At 49.5% G+C, this 19,724-nt stretch overlaps 1 protein-coding gene across 1 annotated transcript; it reads right to left on the bottom strand.

Moving 5' to 3' along the window:
* On the bottom strand, positions 11,776–18,775 carry KRT4 (keratin 4). The gene is made up of 9 exons (XM_005679934.3): positions 18,150–18,775; positions 16,300–16,514; positions 15,163–15,223; positions 14,736–14,831; positions 14,010–14,174; positions 13,630–13,755; positions 12,858–13,078; positions 12,576–12,610; positions 11,776–12,467 (listed from the first exon to the last, which is right to left on the bottom strand). The coding sequence occupies exons 1-9, from the start codon at positions 18,657–18,659 to the stop codon at positions 12,229–12,231; spliced, it is 1,668 nt and encodes a 555-aa protein (XP_005679991.2). The 5' UTR covers positions 18,660–18,775; the 3' UTR covers positions 11,776–12,228.

The following is a 19,724-nucleotide window of genomic DNA, read 5'->3' as shown; positions in this document are numbered from 1 at the left end:
AGCAAACTGAAGACCTGTGCAGGTAAATCCCTTTATATACATCTAGGAGGCTGCTGGGCTCAAATGAAGGAGAGATAATTAATCTCAAGTAGTCATGGGTTGGGTTTGCCTTCCAGGCAATCTTAGTTCTAGGCTACTAAACACACCTTAAAAATAATCTGAAATGGTGAAAGTGCTAAGGTGGCAGGCTTACCTGGCAGGGGGAGGTGCCTCACTTGGCCCCATGCTTGGGCATGGCCACCTCCTAGCTTTGTCTGGCAGGACCCAGAAGGCACACTAATCTGTCTACTGGCCAGCTGTCCCGGCTCCTGCCAGAGCTGGGCTCAGCTCTGGAAAGGATGGAGTGGAAGGTGGGTTGGAAAGGTTCTGGTTGTCCGGGTGGTGGAGACGGTGAAGCCCACCCGAGGGCTCAGGGAGGTATCTCAACGGGAGGGGTGATACAGTCTACTCCACAGACTGCTCATGGCCACAGAGCACCCACTGTGTGCCCAGCTCTGTGCTGGATTTGAGGATGAATTGATGACCTCTCATCTTCCCTTCCTGGAAACAAAGCCCAGAACCATCACAAGGCTGCCTCCTGGGCTCCCCCTCTCTCCTAAGCTGTGCTTCAGGAGGCTGCCGCATTTGCACTCACGAATCTTCTTGAAAAAGAGGAGGGAATTAACACTATGTGCTTTGATAAGCCATCAGCAAAATTCAATAAGCCAGTTCATTTTGAAAACTTCCCAGGAAAGCCATACACTATCCCCTATCTTCAGGACATCTCTAAAGCTTCCTTTCTTGCTCCCCCCATTTTTGGCATCTCCCTGGTTTCAGTCCAAGTCCCAGGTGGCTGGAAATTCAAACATCAATTATACCACAAATGTGGCACCTATTGACAGATGGCCTAACTTGTCTCAGGCACTGGATGAGCCTCTGGAGACAGACACAGGAACCGCTCTCTGGTGAAGGGGGCAAGTGCTCCTGGGGAGTCTGTGGCCTCAGTGTCAAGACACCCACCCCCCACCCCCACCCCCAGCCTCAGGAGTCCAGGCCCAGCAGGGCTGGCAGCACTGTTGTTCGTGTCTGACTCTGAAAACCTGAGAATCTGCCAGTCTAAAGTTTTTCAGAGGCTTAGGGACTGGGCTTGGCTTGTTTAAGAGGAAAGACTTTCTGCGCAGGTTTGGAGCCTGCCAGGTCAGCCATGGATCGCTCCAGTGCAAGACTTTTTCCTTCTGTCTGCTGCACAGATGGCCCTGCCACAGGTGTGGCCTGTGTGGCCTGGGCAGGAGCCTCCTCAGAATGGGGGAAAGGAGAGAAGGACAGTGGATTCTTCAGTGCTCACTGGGCTGGGCTGGGGGAGGCCCGCGTGCAGAGGAAGTGATACTCTCTTCAGTGGCCTGATTCTCCCATCTGTCCTCTCCCTGCTTCGTTACCTGCAGGCTCTGCAACATTGGGATCCCTCCCGCGGAATGAAGCCACAAATTTCAGGAACTTACAGTCTTGTCAAAATACTGGACCCTCTGGTTCTTAGCACAGCACTGTGCCAATAACAGATGCTCCTAAAGGTTGGTTGGTTGAGTGAATGATCAGTCACTCAATGGAACAACTGATGAATGAATTGAGCCTGTTTGCTGGATTAAAGCCAAATAAAACTAGTCAAAGGTTAATTGAAATCCCATTACATAAGGTCCTGGAGAAGGAACTGGCAACCCACTCCAGTACTCTTGCCTGGAAAATTCCAAGGACAGAGGAGCCTGGAGGGCTACAGTCTATGGGATCACAAAGAGTCAGACACGACTGTGTGACTTTCACTTTCTTTCTTTACATAAGGTAGTCCAAGCTAACAGAGATGATCTCAACATAAAGAATCCAGACCTCTTGAATTTGGTGTTCAGATTTAAGAAAATATATGTGCAAATGAGTGGCATCTCCTCTCCAGCAAAAAAAAAAAAAAGCCTATAGAATCACAGTATCAAGAATCAGTTGAAGAATCCATCACAGAATCATGCTGAAGTCAACTGGGCCTTTGAGTCATATAATCTGCCTCCCACCCAGTACTGGGATTCCCTCTGCAGCAGGTCTGACTTACACCCCTGATCTTCCACTACTGCTACCCAAGGATTATTGGCAGGAGAAATTAGCTCAGGGCCCAGAGGGTGGCTGTACACACCCTCAGCTTTGCCCTCCTCAGCTTTGCTCCCTCAGAGGAAACAGAGTTTAAAGAATGAACCAAACTCAGAGCTGGTAGCCTCTCCCCATGACTAACCATAACCAAGGCTATTTAAATTCTCTGTGTGTCAGCATTATTAACTGATAAACATGGTCAGTGGTCTCTACCCTTCTGGTTCTCATAGGATAATAGATGGATGAGTTTTATGAAACTTATAGCAAAAATGAGGTCATATTTTTTTCTCTCTTAGTGTTTAAGTGTACGTACTTTAGAGCCAAATAGACCCAGCTTTGATTTCATTTTTTTTAAGTATAGTTGACTTATAATGTTGTGTTCATTTTTGCTGTATAGCAAAGTGATTCACCTATACATATATATATATATATTCTTTTTTAAATTCTGTTTTTACATTACGATTTATCACAAGATATTGAATATAGTCCCCTGTGATGTGCAGTAGGACTTTGCTGTTTATCCATTCTACATTTAATTGTTTACATCCTCTAACCCCGACTTCCCAATCCATCTCTCCCCTGCCCCCTCCCCTTTGGCAATCACAAGTCTGTTCTCTGTTTTGAGTCCCAGCTGTGTCTCTGTGTGTCTGTGAGGAAATTCATTAAGCTCTCTGTGCCTTGGTTTCCTCATCTGTAAAATTAAGTTGCTGGAAGTACCTCTCTCATAGTCATTGTCATGTCCAGAAAGTACCTAGCACAGGGTAAGTGCTCAGTGTCCACTATTATTTTTAGCTATTTTTGTTTACAAATCGCATGGAGAATTTCAGCTTTCATACCTGTCAAAAGAATCGACCCAGTGAAGTAATGATTCCATTTTCTAATTAACAATTGAGATTCCCCAGGGAATGTGAGAACAGCATGGGGCCAGATAGCTAGAACCACATCAACTCCATGATGAGATGAGAGGAAGCAGGCCTCAGCTTCTGGCCCAACAAAGAGAAATCCATGAACAGATAAGAGACGTGACATGGACTCTCCAGATCACTATGCGGTAAAAAAGAATGGTTTCCAAAGAACTCGCAGTGCAGAAAAGCCAAACATTATAAGACTGTGCAAAACTAAGTCCCAAGTTAGAGGTGCTGTGAGAGCGTGGAGAATCAGAAACGCAACGATAAAGGGGAATTGCATGGTAAGGCTTCAGGAAGAGACATGAGCTGAAACTTTCAAAAAGGGAAGAATTTGCTAGACAGAAAAAAAGACATTCCAACCCAACTGGTCATGAGCCAAGGCTCAGCATGAAAGCAAGCATGGTTAGGTTCAGGACCTGGTGACCCGGGTAGACTTTTGTCCTCTGTGGCTACACAACATCTTTGAATGTCTTCCCTTCATTTTGGTCATTTCCCACAGTGAAATCCCCACCTTCTTAGGGTAAAATCCAGGAAACACATTCCCAGACTCCTTTGCAGCTAGAAGCCAGGCCTGTGGCCTGGAACCTTTCAATGAGAGACACCCTCGTGAGGCCTAGGTTCTGATGGAGACATCTGAGTCCTGATGGACAGAGGTGGGGGCCTCCCCAGTGGCTCTGAGGTGAAGAATCTGCCTGCAGTGCAGGAGATGCAAGAGACACAGGTTCAGTCCCTGGGTCGGGAAGATCCCCTGGAGGAGGGCATGGCCACCCAATCCTGTATCCTTACCTGGAGAATCCCATGGACAGAGGGGCCTGGCAGGCTACATTCTATGGAGTCACAAAGAGTCGGACATAGCTGAAGTGACTGACCACACATGCACAGCCGGACAGAGGTAATGTTCTGTTACTGCCCCTGAGCATCATAGGTACAGCAGCAACAGTCATAAAGCTTGCTCCAGAGCTGCCTCTAGGGGTGGCTGGACATGGTTCCAGGCTGCAGAATCCCCAGAGAGGCCATGAGCAACAATGTGCTTTAATAAATTATTTTCTATTTACGTCCCAGGCAGAATGGACGCTCATATATGCAAGTATGAGTGCTGATCAATACAGAGATGAGACAAGCCTGGCTAGAGCAGAAAGGGATTGTAGAAGGCATAGCAGATGTGGTTGAGACAGGATGGAGGGCCTGCCTTTTGTGCCAAAGAGAATGAGGCTGCTGCATGACCAGGTGTGGGGCCTGAAGTGAAGCAAGGTACCTTTCTGCCCCACACTGGGGCAAATAGAGCCCACTGATCCTAAGTCACATTTGTCACTCCTTCAAGGGAATTGCCTTGGAGAGGGATCTTTGAGAAGGAAAGTCACAACCACCATTGTCATCAGATCTAGAAACTCTCCAACAGGTGGTGGAAGAAATGGGGAAAAAAGTTTAATCTATTTTCTTTTTTTAATTGAAGTATAGTTGATTTACAAGGTTGTGTTAATTTCTGCTTTACAGCAAAGTGCATTTAATCTATTATTCAGCACCCGGGATTGCAGAGGACATTGTCCACTAGGGGACGGGGAGCAAAATAGAGACCGGGAGTCCATTAGCAGGACGAGGGTGTCGATTCTGATTGGAGAGTCACCAGGGATGCAAATGATAGAAGAGAAGGAAGCAATCCATGAGTTGAAATTCTTGATGGTTGGGCCCAGCCCTGCAGGCTTGAGGGACCCAATAAACATTTTGAGAAATCAGAGTTGGCTTACGCTCATTTCAGCACCCGGATTATGAAGCTTAAGTAAGTAGCCTAAGTACCTTCTCCCTAGAGAAAAGAGTGAGTCACTGTGTTGCAATGAATAAAATCAAAGCCTCACAGGGCTCTGTAGCCAAGAGGCTAGCCAATCCATGCCTCTACCTCAGGACAGTTCCGCACACACAAATACACACGTACACAAGCACACGAGCAGCCTATCCTATTCAGAATGCCCATGGAAGGCAATTCATCAGATCTGCTTGCTTGCCTAGGCCAGCCAGGCACCACCCTGACCCAAGGAAGATCTTCTTAGACCTAGCTTTAATGCCTTCTGATCCAGTGGGAACTGGACTCCTCTTCATGGGATCAGTGAATTTGGAACCCAACCCTCTCTGGAACTGAAGACCCCTTTTAATATCAGAAATGATCCTGACCTTCAAAACTTATATTTTCAGTATCTTTTGAGAATGTATTTTTTTATTATGAATTCAGCAATACTTTTAAATAAAACTGCATCTTATAATCACATACATTTGAAAATGATAGCACATATATATGAAGATATACTGTTTATTCCCAGGTGGCACTGGTGGTAATGAACCCTCCTGACAATGCAGGAGACATAAGAGATTCAGGTTCAATGCTTGGGTCGGGAAGATCCCCTGGAGGAGGAAATGGCAACCCACTCCGGTATTCTTGCCTGGAGAATCCCATGGACAGAGGAGCCTGGGAGGCTACAATCTGTGGGGTCACAAAGAGTCACACACAACTGAAGCAAATTAGCACATACTGTTTATTCAGTCTACAAATGTTTGTGTACATGTGGATGCTCAGAACCCTGACGGTAACCAGCAGCCATCCTAACTGAGGTCTGTCAGCCTCTGGTCTCAAACTCCTGCCACCCAGACTCTTCCTCTGTTGGACAGCTCTGTCCTTTAGACAGGCTCACGGTCCCCAGCTGAAACGCCCTGCTGGACCGTGACCCTCCACACTGCTGTTACAGCCAGTCTTCCTTGCCTCTGTGTCCATCAGCATCTGGTCCTAGCAGGCCTTCAGTGTGGCCTGAGGTGGAATGGATTTGCTCTCATCTGGCCTTTCAGAGTAACACAGACTAGCTTCCTTGGTTTCTGTATTTTCTTCCAACATTAGGAAATACTGTTGAATTCCCAGAAACTGTCCTGTCAGTTAAATATCCCCAATTTCTTCTCCTGATCTTCAGGACACATGGTTTCTCTTCACTCCATTTTGCTCTTAAAATCATGGCATCTAAATAAGATAAAATAATCAGAGGAAGGTAACAACCTATAATGGAAAAGAATCTGAATCAGTTTTCTGTACACTTGAAAGTAACACAACATTGTAAACTAACTATACTTCAACTTTTAAAAATCAGAGATGGTATAATGTGCACTGAGACTCTTAGGGGGACACTTACTGTCTGTGATGTGGGCACTGCTTCTTCCAGCGCAGGTGAAGAGTTTCTGCCCTTCTTTAGCAGTCAGCTCCTATCAATCCTGAGCCGGTGGCGGGGTTAGACGTGGGCTTTACCACGTAAGTCAGGCCATCCTGGGTTTGAAGCCTGGCTCTGCCTCTTACTCACTTACTGTGGGATCTCAGGCAAGACCACACAGTAAACCTTCTAGAACCTAAGTTTCCTCATCTGTCAAATGGAAATAACAGATTAATCTTCCATAGCTGTTTTAAGAATTCAATTAAACAACGTATGGCAAGCACAAAGAATGCGGCCTAGACATTGTTAGTCCTCGGGGGACCCTGGCTGTTACTTTGTTATTTTATGTCACTTTGGGGTGTACTTCTGTCCTAATACAATAATGCAGTCTCTTCTGTTGCTCTGGACGAATCATGGGTCGATTCAGCGAATTGACTGCTCCTGTGATGACCCAAGCACTTCATTTTCTCCATGTTTTCGACTTCATGTTCTTCTTTCTCAGATGTAGAGCATCAGCCCCAATCAGCCTGCCCTGGGGCTACGAATCTTTACTGAACACTTGCGATTTTCCAGTCACTGTTTTCAGGCACCGTAAATGCAGTGAAGTTCCTGCTCTGCTAGAGCTCACATGCCAGCAACAAACAGACAGTAAAGAAGTAAATACAGAGACCTCTCTGGTGGCCCAGGGGTTAAAAGTCCACCTCGCTGTGCAGGGGACACGGGTTCAATCCCTGGTCGGGGAACTAAAATCCCACATGCCACCGAGAAAATAAGCCCGTGCATGCAGCCTGAGACTGCATGCCACAATTAGAGAAAAACCCCACGTGATTCAACAAAGATCTCACAGGCCACAACTAAGACCCAGCACAGCTAAGGACAGTTTCTGGAAATTCAACAGTATTTTCTAATGTTGGAAGAAGTACAACTAAAAGAAGTACTTACTAAAAGAAGTACACATTATACCAGGCTGCTATAAAATAGAGGCAGCAGAGAAAAAGAGTGGGTAGGCGTGAGAGGCGGAGAAGGCAATGGCACCCCGCTCCATACTCTTGCCTGGAAAATCCCATGGGCAGAGGAGCCTGGTAGGCTGCAGTCCATGGGGTCACTAAGAGTCGGACATGACTGAGCAGCTTCACTTTCACTTTCCACTTTCATGCATTGGAGAAGGAAATGGCAACCCACTCCAGTGTTCTTGCCTGGAGAATCCCAGGGATGGGAAGCCTGGTGGGCTGCCATCTATGGGGTCGCACAGAGCCGGACATGACTGAAGCGACTTAGCAACAGCAGCAGACATGAGAAGGGTGCTGTTTCATTGACAGTGGTCTGAGCAGACAGCTGAGCGCAGTGAGGTGGCAAGGACATGCAGACACCTGAGTAAAGGGTGCGCTGGGCAGAGGAAAGCACATGTGCAAAGGCTCTGAGGCAGGCAGGGGAGGAGCGTGTTGTGGCGCAGCGGGGGACCAGCAGAGCTGAAGCAGAGTGAGGGAGGAGGACGGGCATCAGAGATGAGGTCTGGGGCTGGGGTGGGGGGGGATGGAATCCAATCACACAGGTGACTTTGACACACTAAGACTTGCTTTTACTCTGAGAGGCAAAGCCGTTGAAGGGTTTCAGCAAAGGTCAGCTACAAGGTGACTTTTAACCAAATGAGTCTGGCTGCTCTGCAGATAGATTCTAGGAGTCAAGGGGGAACTAATGAGACCTACTCCACTTTCCTTACCTTTCAAAACAGAAACCCGCCTTCTGCTTTTAAGCAGCTCACTTCTACCTCTTGCTGGAAGAGGAAACTGAAGGGCCAGCAGCGACAGAGCATTCCAGAGACAATCAGGGCAGTAAAACTGGATGCAAAGCAAATATACGCCAATAAAAATGAATTTTTAAAAAAAAAAAAACTGAACACGAGGTTCACCCTGAAGAGCCTTTTATTTATGAAAGACTCCTCTGTGTGATAGGAGCTCTTCACCATACTTGTGCTGAATCTTGCTAGTCTGGTGTGTCCCCTCAAACCAGAAGTTGTAAATAGCAGAAATCACATCTTGTCCTTGCTGGGAAATTCAAAACTAAAATGGGAAGTTAGTAAATAAATTGATTGAAACAAAAGGAAAAGAGAGGAGGAGGGAAAAACATTAAACAATCATTTAACCTGGGTTAGAGAAAGTCAAGGGGAAATTTAAATTGATTTTTCAGTACGATGATTTTTTAAAAGCACAGCTCTTGCTCTCTTCACTGCAGAATTTCAGGAGCCCAGCTGGACCTAAAGCAGGGGCTGTGATCGTGATAAGAAATAAGGTGACCACGAGATACTATGTAAGTTATCTAAGGAGATTTAGGAACAGCGATTCACAGTCTCTGGCATAAAGCAGATGCTTAACAAATATTGAAGAAATGACTATCACTATGGCGCAGATAGAAGACGGGGGAATGACAGCAAAGAACATTTCCTCCAGGTGAACAAGCCTGGGAAAGGGGGTGGAGAATCACAAGGCTTAGCCTGACAGCCACGTGGAAAGGCAGTGAGATGCAGAAGTGGCTGTTCCCAGACAGGAGTCCAAAGCATGTCCTGGGCCTAAAGGCCACTCCCTGAAGGCAGGTTCCCCAGAGTTCCCTCTGTCTCTTTCAGACCTGCTGTCTCAGACAAGCCTCATTCTGAGCTTGCCTAGTCTTGGAACACAAAGCCAAAGCCCCACACAAATCAGATGATGGGCCAAGCCACCCTCCACGCCTGGCCTGGGCCTTGCTCTCCAGCCTCCCTCCCGCCGCTCCCTGTTCCTAATCCGGCGTGATGCCAAGCTACTGTGGGTTCTTATACACGCTGTGTGGTGCCTCAATTCCCTGCCTCTACTCCTGTATTCTTACTGCCTAGAGCACCCTACCTCCCTGAGCCCCTTGCCCCAACTCCAGGTCCACAACCCTTTCACCTGATTGACTCCTTCTCAGGCTTCAAGATTTATCTCAGGGATCACCTCCTCCAGGAAGCCTCCCTTGATGCTCTTGGCAAAAGTGAATGCTTCTGGGACTTCCCTCGGGATCCAGTGGTTGAGACTCTGCACTACCAATGCAAAGGGCCTGGGTTCAATCCCTAGTTGGGGAACTAGATCCCACATGCTGCAACTGGGAGTCCACATGCCACAGCTAAGAGTTGTCGTGCCAAAATTAAGACCTGGAACAGCCAAATAATAAAATATCTCTTTTTAAAAACTGAATGCTTCTCCCCTATGCTTTCAGAGCCTCATTGTTTACCTTTACCACTGCTCTTGCTTCCCTGTAGCTCAAATGGTAAAGAATCTGCCTGCAATCCAGGAGACCCAGGTTCGAACCCTGGGTCGGGCAGATCCCCTGGAGAAGGGAATGGCAACCCACTCCAGTATTCCTGCCTGGAGAATCCCATGGACAGAGGAGTCTGATGGCTACAGTCTGCAGGGTCGCAAAGAGTCGGACACGACTGAGCGGCTAACACATACACCATTGCTCTTACCGCTCTCCTGAAAGTATGGGAGGTCTCGGCTTAGCGTGTCTGCCTCCCCGACAACCCCCATCCTCATGAGCCCACAGTCACATGAAGCTATGTCCTCCCCAAGGGAGAGAGCCCCGCAGCGATGCCTATCCAGCTGAAGTCCTCAGACTGTGGATTTTCGGACAGAAAGCTCCCAGTCTGATGAGAGAAAGGCTGCAGGCCTCGGAACAGCTTGCAGGGAAGGGAGTGTGATCAGAAGCAGGCCCCAGGAGGCCTAAGGGAGGCCGAGCAGGGTAAGCCAAGAGGGTGGAACGGCTCCCAGGAGGCTTCCTAGAAGAAAGGGTTGCCTCTCAGAAAAGGTCAGGGTCCTGCCCTCAGTCAGTTCACCTACCTGTGCCCTTCCACCACCTCACCAACACGGGAGAAAGAGTCTACTGCTGGGTCCCGATCTTCAACACAGCAAAAGATGGAGCAGGTGCTAAAGTGGCACCTTTTTCTCTCAGCCCACCCTTCCCTTTGCCCTAGCACCGAATCCTGAGGGGGCCACAAGGGGGGTCACAGCTCCCTCAGCCTCCTCCCTAAGCGGCTCTTTTATGTTAAACAGGAATCTTCTTAAATAAATTTTAAAAACACACCTGCGTAGCTGCTTGCCTACAAATACAAACCTGTCTATGCTAAGATACACACGTACATGTCTCCTCTACGATCTAAATTTGCAAGTCATTAAATTCAACTGAGGAGGCCCCGAGGAGAGGCCCCGCAGTGACACTCCCGCCCACTCTGAGCACAAGAAAGGCATTAATCTGCCAGGCTTCTGGCTTTCAGCTTCTGGTGTGGCTCACTGTGATCTGCAGCTTCCTGGGGGTGAACTTGAGAAGCCCCTCCCCTGCTTTTAATCCTTGACTCCTTCTTCCACCCCAGAAGCTCAGGGGAAAAGGCGTATTCAGCAGCCTCCCAGGGGAGGGGTGCAGTGAGAGGAAGAAGTCCAACACTTCCTGCTCTGCCCACAGGGTGAGCCCCGGGACAATGCGGAGATTAACTTGTGAAGGAGCAGCCAGCCAGCCCAGGGAGTGGCTGCTTCTGGTACGAGGCCCCCGCCAGGGAGCACAAGCCCCTGAGGTGCACCCTTCACTGCTCTGCCCTGCTGCCCTAAGCCTGCCTGTGAGCAAAGACCGGCCTGGGCAAACCGCGTGCCCTCCGTCTGCACACAGTAAGGGCCCCTGGGAGGTACTATGTGAAACGATTGGAGTCTGCAGACACTCCCCGGCAATGGAGGGTGGGAGGCACCAACTGACAGCGGAGTGGGGGAGGGGAGTGCAATCCGCAAACACAGCAAGAGGGATACAGGTCAGGCCGCAGACGGGAACTTTGCTGAAGAAGGGAAGATGGTGATGCTCCAGATACCGTGGAGTCGGTCCAGAAACAGAGGGTCCACAAAGGCTGTATGCCCAGACCCCCACCTCCAATTGTCCAACCGGAACCTCCAGGGCTGGCCCCAGTCAGGCATCCTCTACTGCCTCCACTCTCCCACCACACAGGGACAGCCATTCAGATAACCCTGACAGAGTCACCTGAGGACAGGGGCAAGTGAGCTCGGCCTGAGAGCTCTATTAGAGCAACATGTTTTCACTGCTCCATCCAACAACCATGACCTTGTTGATTGCGCCAACAAGTTCCTGAAAGCCTTGCTGACCTGGAGGCAGAACCGGTGCCTGGAGTTCCATGAAGACAAGGAGGCCTTGCTAGACACTAAGCATAAACTCTCCATAAGCACCATAACCTCTCGTTCTGTACTCAGTGGAGACCCCTGACTGCCTGACCCCATACCTTCCCTACGCCCCACGCCTCCACACTTGCACCCTTCCCTCCAGATGCCTGGGTCTCAGCGCTGAAATGGTACTGCCCTGCTTGCCTGCAGTGAGCGGTCTCTGTACAACTGTTGGCTGTTTTGAGACTGTGCTCGTATTCTGTAGGCAGCCTTCAGGCTTCACACACCACACTTCTCTCCTAATAATCTGGGTAGATGACCTTAATAGGGACAGACAGATCCCTTGCGCTCCAGCCTCTTTCCCTTTCACCAGAATTCTGGGGACTTCTCCCCAGGAACAACACAACTGCTCAGAGATGAATGACAAAGGTTTTTTATTGAAGATTCACCCGAAGATGGATAAAGGGAAGGAGAAGAGTGGACAGGGTACGCGGGGGTTCTCGTCCCGACCTTGCAGGGTCGGTTGCTGCCCAGCGATGGAGGAGTCTGGTCCTGATGCAGAGGGAGATGCAGGATCTGGTAGGAGGGGACACATGACCCTGATAATCCTGGAGATGAGGTACCTGGCTGGATTCTCCTCTGTCCATGGGAGGTAAAGAGTCAGCTGACACCTCTCCCATTCCAGCTGGATCACAAGCCCAAATCAGGAAGAAGCTACCAGACTCTAAGAGAGCAGAGTCCATGTGCTGGCACTGAGGTGACACTGGTAAGATGAGCCCCAGGAAAGGAGGGTGGAGGTGGGGGTGAAGGAAGCAGAGACACCAGGTCTGGGCAGGCTGGCCGCAGAGGGCTGCAGGGCCCCTGTCTCCTTTATCGGAAGGATTTCTTGGACAGGGTGGTGGTGGAGATGATCTTGCCGCTGGAACTGCCACTGATGCCACCACCGAATCCAAAGCCACTTCCAGAGCCAGAACCCAGGCCAAACCCGGAGCTGCCTCCTAACCCTCCACCGAGGCCGCCTGCACAGGAGACAGAGCCCAGGCCAAATCCAGAGCTGCCTCCTAACCCTCCGCCAAGGCCTCCTGCGCTGGCAGCGCCGCCAACCACAGCTGTGGGAAAAAGGCAAAGACAAGGTTACTCCATCAGCACTGTTACCGGGAATCTCACCCCAAACCACGGCAAACAAACAGCCACAGCAGGGAGCAGACAGTACTTACAGATGCTCACAGCACTCTGGCACTCTCCAGACATTCTGTGGGGGATAGAAAGAGCAGTGAACCTCAGCAAGCCTGGAGCCATGCTTCATTCAACAAGCTGGTGGCAGGCACCCTCCCCCTTGTTAAGCAGCTGAATTGAGGCCTGAATGTGAACCTGTCACGTAACAACATCCCGGTTTATAACACGCCAGCACTGGAGCGGTGCAGCAGAGGCACCCTGGACTGGCCATGGCTCTGGACCTTCTCCATTTCCCCTGTTCCCATCCTGCCTTCCCCACTCACCGGCACTCCTCGCCCTCCAGCAGCTTGCGGTAGGTGGCGATCTCAATGTCCAGGGCCAGCTTGACGCTCATGAGCTCCTGGTACTCTCGCAGCACCCGGGCCAGCTCCTCCTTGGCCTTCTGCAGGGCGGCCTCTAGCTCTGTGCGCTTGCTGTAGGCATCCTTTAGAGCCACCTCCCCACGCTGCTCTGCGTCGGCCACGGATCCCTGCAGAGTCTGGCACTGAAGACAACGGCAAGGGACAGGCAGTCAGTCATTAGGGCCTGTTGTCAAGACCTCGAAATCCGTCCCCTCTCCTGTAGCCACTTTACTTGGCTTCGGATGTTAGGATTCTGTCTGTCCTGCCCACCTTCCCTGACTCATGCATTTTATTCACTCCTGCTAGAGTCCCCCAGTGCCCCCACCTGACCGATTCAACAAAAATAAAACAAACAATGAAAAAGAGCCAAGAAACCTTATTTACTGAGGTGTCATATCATGTTAACTAGGTTACTGCTGAAAAGATATGGGTATGACTTGTTCGTTTTCAGTAACTAAGTCGTGTCCGACTCTTTGCCACCCCATGGACTGTAGCCTGCCAGCTCCTCTGTCCATGGGATTTCCCAGGCAAGAATACTGGAGTGGGTTGCCATTTCCTTATGCAAAGAGCTACAAATCCCCTGCAGACCAGCTCAAGGTCTTCTAGCCTGATGCCTTGTCTGCTTGTCTACTCTGGAGACATGTCTTGGGCCCCTGGCCCTGTAGTGAGGCTCTCGGGTAGAGGTGACACCTACCTGCTTCTTGACGTTCTCGATCTCAGCCCGCAGCCTCTGGATCAACCTGTTAAGCTCTGAAATCTCATTCTTGGTGTTCCTCAGGCTGTCTCCATGTTGATCCACTGAGGTCTGAAGCTGCTGGACCTGAGACCCAGTGAAGCAAGGGTCAGGGCTGTTTGGGTGGGGTCTATCCTCCAATGAACTCAGCAAGAATAGCCACAGGTGGCAGGGGTAACACAAAATGTCACATAATCTCCAGGCAGACCAGGATCAGTGATGCCCAGAAGAATCAGTTTACTTCTGACTTCTCCTGGGCTCGAGCTGATGATGGCTTGCTCACAGACATCAAAAGCAGAGCCCCAGAAGCCATCAACTCCAGAGAGACCCCCAGCACTCACCTTGGTCTGATACAGGGCCTCAGCCTCAGCCTTGCTCCTCTGGGCAATCTCCTCATACTGGGCCCGGACCTCAGCAATGATGCTGTCCAGATCCAGGTTGCGGTTGTTGTCCATGGAGAGGACCACGGATGTGTCGCTGACCTGGGTCTGCATCTGGGACAGCTCCTGCAGGGAAAATGTCTCATATCAGGCCTACTGGAGGGTCTTCCCTAATCTCTGACACCAGAGACCCACCATCATCATGGAAATGGCCATGCCACAGGCTCAGATGGGAGCCGACTTGGCATTCCCAAAGTGTACAGAAGAGGAGGAGGGGTAAATTTCTATGTAGAAATCAAGTGGCTGGTGACATCTCAGGACAGAAGAGCAATGCCTGTAGTCTTCCCTGCTCCCTGAGGACCACAAGTCACTCCAGGTCAGGAGGCTCAAGTATGTTGGCATGGAAGGGAAGATAATGATCTTTCTCAGTGGAGAAATGCTAGACGGCAATCACTTCTATCCCGTGCAAACTTCAGGTCTAATCCTCTAAGACGACCTCTGGTTTAGGAAATCTCCTGGTTTCAGTTGAATCTCTCACTTCAATCCTTTCTATCCATGACCTTGCTGAGAGCCCATGGCCCTGAAGTAAGGGAGTTGGAGTCCTTTCAAAGGACTGTCAGTTCCAACCAGCAGCCTCCCAGGTGGAGGCCTTCCCTGAATGGAGGGGGTTGAAGATGGAGTTCTCACCGCAGCATAGAGGATCCTCAGGAAGTTGATCTCATCGTTCAGGGCATCCACCTTGGCCTCCAGCTCCACCTTGCTCATGTAGGCAGCATCCACGTCCTGCAGAGGAGAAGGGAGGATAAGAGACAAGGTGTAAGCATTCCAATGAGGGGCAGGGGGCATTATGTGACACACAGAGGTAGCACCAGGTGAGGTGGTGAGGGCCTCTTATATGGCCCGTTCTGCCCCTAAAGCCACCTGCAGACATGGAAGTTAATTATCCATATGGCTTTTTTCACAGCTTTAATTTCTAGTTCAGTGAGATCTGGATAGTACCAAGGAACAGTGAGGGGGGCGGGGGAGAAGGTCAGGATGAACCAAACCATGATTCAAGCCAAAGACCACTCCTGAGGGAATTGGGAGCACATCCCTACCCTCCTTCAACCCTCACCTTCTTGAGGACCACAAAGTCATTTTCAGCAGCTGTGCGTTTGTTGATTTCATCTTCATACCTGGGAGAGGGAAGATGAGAAAGAAAGACAATAACTCCACAGCAAGCTAGTGTTTCTCACTCTTTCCTTCTGGTTTTCAAACATCTATTGGAAAAAATCCATCTAATTGGCTACATTTTCCCATGTTCATGCAGATATTAATTTCATTTACATTTGCTGAGTAATAACCTTGTTTGAGATACCAGTCTAGATCCTAGTTTATTCAGAGGAGTGAAAACCAAATTTTCAAAAAGACTGTTTGCAAGAGATAAGATGTGAGGAGGAGAACAAGCATGATCTGGCTGATTTTATTTCAGTAGAAGAGCTGTCCTTTGGCCATTAGGTGGACTAAATTCTTAGGAGAGTTGATGATGCTCCAGTTCTTTTTCTTTGGTATGAGAGTGAATTGAGAGAGGGAGCTGGTATTTTTCTCAGTTTCATCCCATAATGAACATACTAAGAGCTACTGTGCATTCAATGATCATTATATGCCCAGTACTATGCTACCTGCTTTCTCTATCTCATTTAATGTCATTTAATTCTCTCAACCTATAAGGTGGAGCTATTATTCCCATTTTAAAGATGAAGAAGGACTTCCTTGGTGGCCCACTGGTTAAGACTCTGCACTCCCTCTGCAGAGGGGCATGAGTTTGATCCTAGGTCAGGGAACTAAGATCCCACAGTTTGCACAGTGCTGCCAATAAATAATAATAATAAAGATGAAGAAAATTAAGATTCAGAGAGGTTAAGCAAGCCAGCCAAGATCACACAGCTTCGTAAGTGGAGGAATCAGTATGCCAAGCAGGTCCATCTCTCTTTACAGTCTGTATTCTTCTCACCCTGCTGTGTTACTTTTCATCTGTTTGGTATATGCCAACCCCAGCTCCCTGGATCTATCACTCATTTTCTGTTTGGGGCAACTTAGAGCTGACAACATCCTATTTTAAAAAGTGACCATGTAGATGCAGAACAGACCAGAGGTTATCCCTGGCTCTTCAGGGTCTCTTCTGAGCCTGGGATTCTAAATGACTGAAGAGGATCCCCGGGCCGGGACACAGTCAGACAGATTTGTTGGACGGCATTCACTCCCTACATACTTGGTCTTATAGTCCTCCACGCTGTCCTGCATGATCTTCAGCTCAGACTGCAGGCGTCCTTTGTCGTTGGCTAAGGTATCCACCTGCTTCCTCAGGGCATTGAGGTAGGCCTCAAAGAAGGGCTCAAGGTTTTTGACAGATGTGGTAGTCGTCTGCTGCTGGAGGAGTTTCCACTTGGTCTCTAGCACCTTGTTCTGCTGCTCTAAGAACCGCACCTGTATTTAATAAAGGCACCAACCGACAGATGAGAGGCTGAAACTCTGGCAGGAGGGCTGGACCACACCAACCCAGTCAACCCAAGCCAACCTGGCAGCCCGAGAGCCATTGGAGTAAGGCCACCACCTTACAACTGCAGGCACCATCTGCTGGAGTCGATATGGCAACCCCCCTCCACGGAAGCAAGCGGCCCACATGTGTTGGGAAGAACAGAGCAGAGCCCACGCATCGGGGCCTGACTGTGCAGCAAGAACAACTGGACCACAGGGGTCCAGAAGCCCTAGGAAGAGTTGCTGGGAAGAACATTGAACTTAGATGAAATAATAAAACTAATTCAGGAAATACAACCAGAGCCTAGGGGCTACTGCATTCGATGTGACCTCACCCAAGGCAAAGGAATGATAAACTCACTGAAGATGTTTTTAAACAAGCTTTCTTATAAATGGACCTCATGTGTCCCTGTGAACCTGTGCACAATGGAATATAAAATGTTTAAGATCAAGCCCTAGACATATTCTGAGTCTCATAGACTCAGTCCTGCAAGGGAACTTCCCTGAACTTTCCCTCTAGGAAGAGATCTAGCCAGATAAACCAAGGTGTAGCATGACATTTCCACATTATGTGCCTCAGAATAGAAAAGAAAGCAGATAAATGTGACTGATCATGATTTGAACTTAAACCGATGATGGGAGATAAGTAAGCGCCCAACCGTCAGTCTTACTTTCACCTCTGTAGGTCATAGAGTCACAATGAAACCCTTTTAAGCTATGAGGGATTTCGTCAAGCTAGCAAGAACAAATATTCCCATTCAATCTACTCCAAGATCGTTCATTCTTGCCCCCATTCATCTAAGAGAACTAAGACTTCATTGCACAGGGAACCAGGGCACCCTGGGCCAAATGTGCTACAGCCATCCATTCAGTCATTCATCTTTGAATTAATGACTCTCTGGAAATAGTCTGTTTGCTATCATGCATCACACATAAACATAGCATACAGCATCAAAGTCTTGAACCTCTACTAGACCTTGCATGGAGAAGGAAAGTAGACCACAAAAAAAAAAAAAAAAAGGAGCAATTCAGCCCACTCCTCTTCAAAAAGACCCCAAAATGAGCAATTTTGCCCAGAGTCAGGAGGATGAACACAATGACCTTCTGAGGTCCTCATGGGACCTGGAATTTGCCACTGGAGTCAGTCCCTTTCTCATTTGAGAAAGCAGCCTGGTTTTCTTCTGCTCCAAAATCGGAGGTGCCAGTAGTTAAGCAATCATATAACTAGAATGAATTAACTATATTATTAACCATGTTATTTCTGAAACCAAAATCTAGAGAAAAAGCAGAGAAACGATGAACCCACTTTATAGCTGGGGTGACTGGGCCCAGAAAACTTGAATGATTTGCCCAGAGGCATATAGCAACCTCGGGGAAATTCAAACATTGAACTGCTTTGAGCATCCTATTTTCCCACCAGCCACAGGACAAAAGAGAAAGAGTAATGGTTCTTCTTAACTGGGTAGGAAACAGAGGCCCAGAGAAATCCACAGGTTTCCCAAGTCTGCATCAGGCTTAGGGATGAGATGCTGGGACTCAGAAACCCTGGCTTCTACCGCCTTATCTGACCAAGGGGCCGCTCACCTTGTCGATGAAGGAGGCAAACTTGTTGTTAAGGAGCTTGATCTGCTCGCGCTCCTCAGTCCGGACCTTCTGGATCTCAGGGTCGATCTCCACGTGGAGTGGGGTCAGCAGGCTCTGGTTGATGGTGACCTCCTGAATCCCTCCAGCAGGGCAGACTGGGAAGCCAGCACCGCCTCGTCCACCGAAGGAGCCCCCGAATCCACCGCCAAAGCCGCCGGCGCCAAAACCAGAGCCAAAACCTCCAGCAGCGCCAAAACCTCCAGCAGCCCCAAAGCCACCTGCAGCCCCGAAGCCGGCACCCTGCCGGCCCCCGGCCATGCTGATGGAGATGCTCTTGTTCCCCCCGAGGTTGTAGAGGCTTCTGCTGCCGAAGCCCCCAGAGGAGCAGCGGCCTGCACCCCCGGAAATGGAGGCTGAGCTGAAAGCAGCCTTCCTGACCCCACCTACAATGGCCGAACCGCAGCTAAAGCCACGGGGCCCGCCTCGGACACACTGCTGTCTGGCGATCATGACTGGAGAGAGAGGAGCAAGCTCAGAGTTGTCAGGGAGAAGCGAGAGGGGCCAGGTCACTGACTGCAGCAACACCGGTCTGGGTCTCTTATATGTGCTGGAGAGCAGGGCTTGGTTGCAGGGGCATAAAGGGAAAAATCTGAAACATCTCTGGGCTTGGCCTTTGGCACTGGCCCATCCTTCTTGCACCTGCTGAACATGTCACAAACACACCTACAGAAGTCATTCGGAGGGCACACTCTCTTCCCCGAGAAGCTGAACCAGTGTCCCAGGGCCTCCTGGGTCACAACCGCCGCCCCCCCACACACCCAACACTGCACTCTAATCTCACCAGCCTCCAGGGGCCTCCCTGCTCCAGACAAGACAACCGTCGCTCTGTCGCTCACTCCACAGATTTTGGAACCTGAGAGGCTGACTGCAAATGCACACTTTGCAAACCTGCAGCTAGTCATTCTCTGGTGCTCAGTTGCTTCACCCACAAATTGAAAATAACACGAATATTTGCCTTCACCTTCTGTCAAGATCCTGAGATTACAAGGAACGAGGTCTCTGTAACCTGTCAGAGACTGCACATATATTTGTCACTAGCATTACTATTCCTCTGTGTGCGCTTGGCCCCGAAAAGGGCATCCCCGGTGTCTCAGATGGTAAAGAGTCCACCTGCAATGCAGGAAACCCAGGTTCAACCCCTGGGTCAGGAAGATCCCCTGGAGGAGGGCATGGAAATCCACTCCAGTATTCTTGCCTGGAGAATCCCATGGACAGAGAAGCCTAGTGGGCTACAGTCCATGGGGTCACAAAGAGTCAGACACGACTAAGCAACTAACAAGCACACGCACGTATACAAAAGGGGAAATCCATAGTCCAGCCTTCTAGACTTCCAAACCGGTAGATCGGGACTCAGCTTGGGACTTCCTTGGTAGTACAGTGGTTAAGAATCCACCGGCCAATGCAGGGGACCTGGGTTCATGCCCCCAGACTACAAGCCTGTGCACCACAATTACTGAGCCCGAGCTCTAGAGTCCACGCACCGCAACATGCCCTGGAGCCCATGCTCTGCAACAA

Source organism: Capra hircus, chromosome 5 (assembly GCF_001704415.2).
Source record: "Capra hircus breed San Clemente chromosome 5, ASM170441v1, whole genome shotgun sequence".
Lineage (NCBI taxonomy): Eukaryota > Metazoa > Chordata > Mammalia > Artiodactyla > Bovidae > Capra > Capra hircus.
This window is presented reverse-complemented; position numbering and strand designations above follow the sequence as displayed.

Bases quoted from the DNA above. Each gene is read 5' to 3' on its own strand.
- KRT4 (XM_005679934.3), bottom strand. From the start codon at position 18,659: ATGATCGCCAGACAGCAGTGTGTCCGAGGCGGGCCCCGTGGCTTTAGC. The intron at 14,832-15,162 runs GTGAGGGTTGAA...TCTCCTCTGCAG, and splicing joins ACTTTGTGGTCCTCAAGAAG to GACGTGGATGCTGCCTACAT. The intron at 14,175-14,735 runs GTGAGAACTCCA...TTTTCCCTGCAG, and splicing joins TGAGGATCCTCTATGCTGCG to GAGCTGTCCCAGATGCAGAC.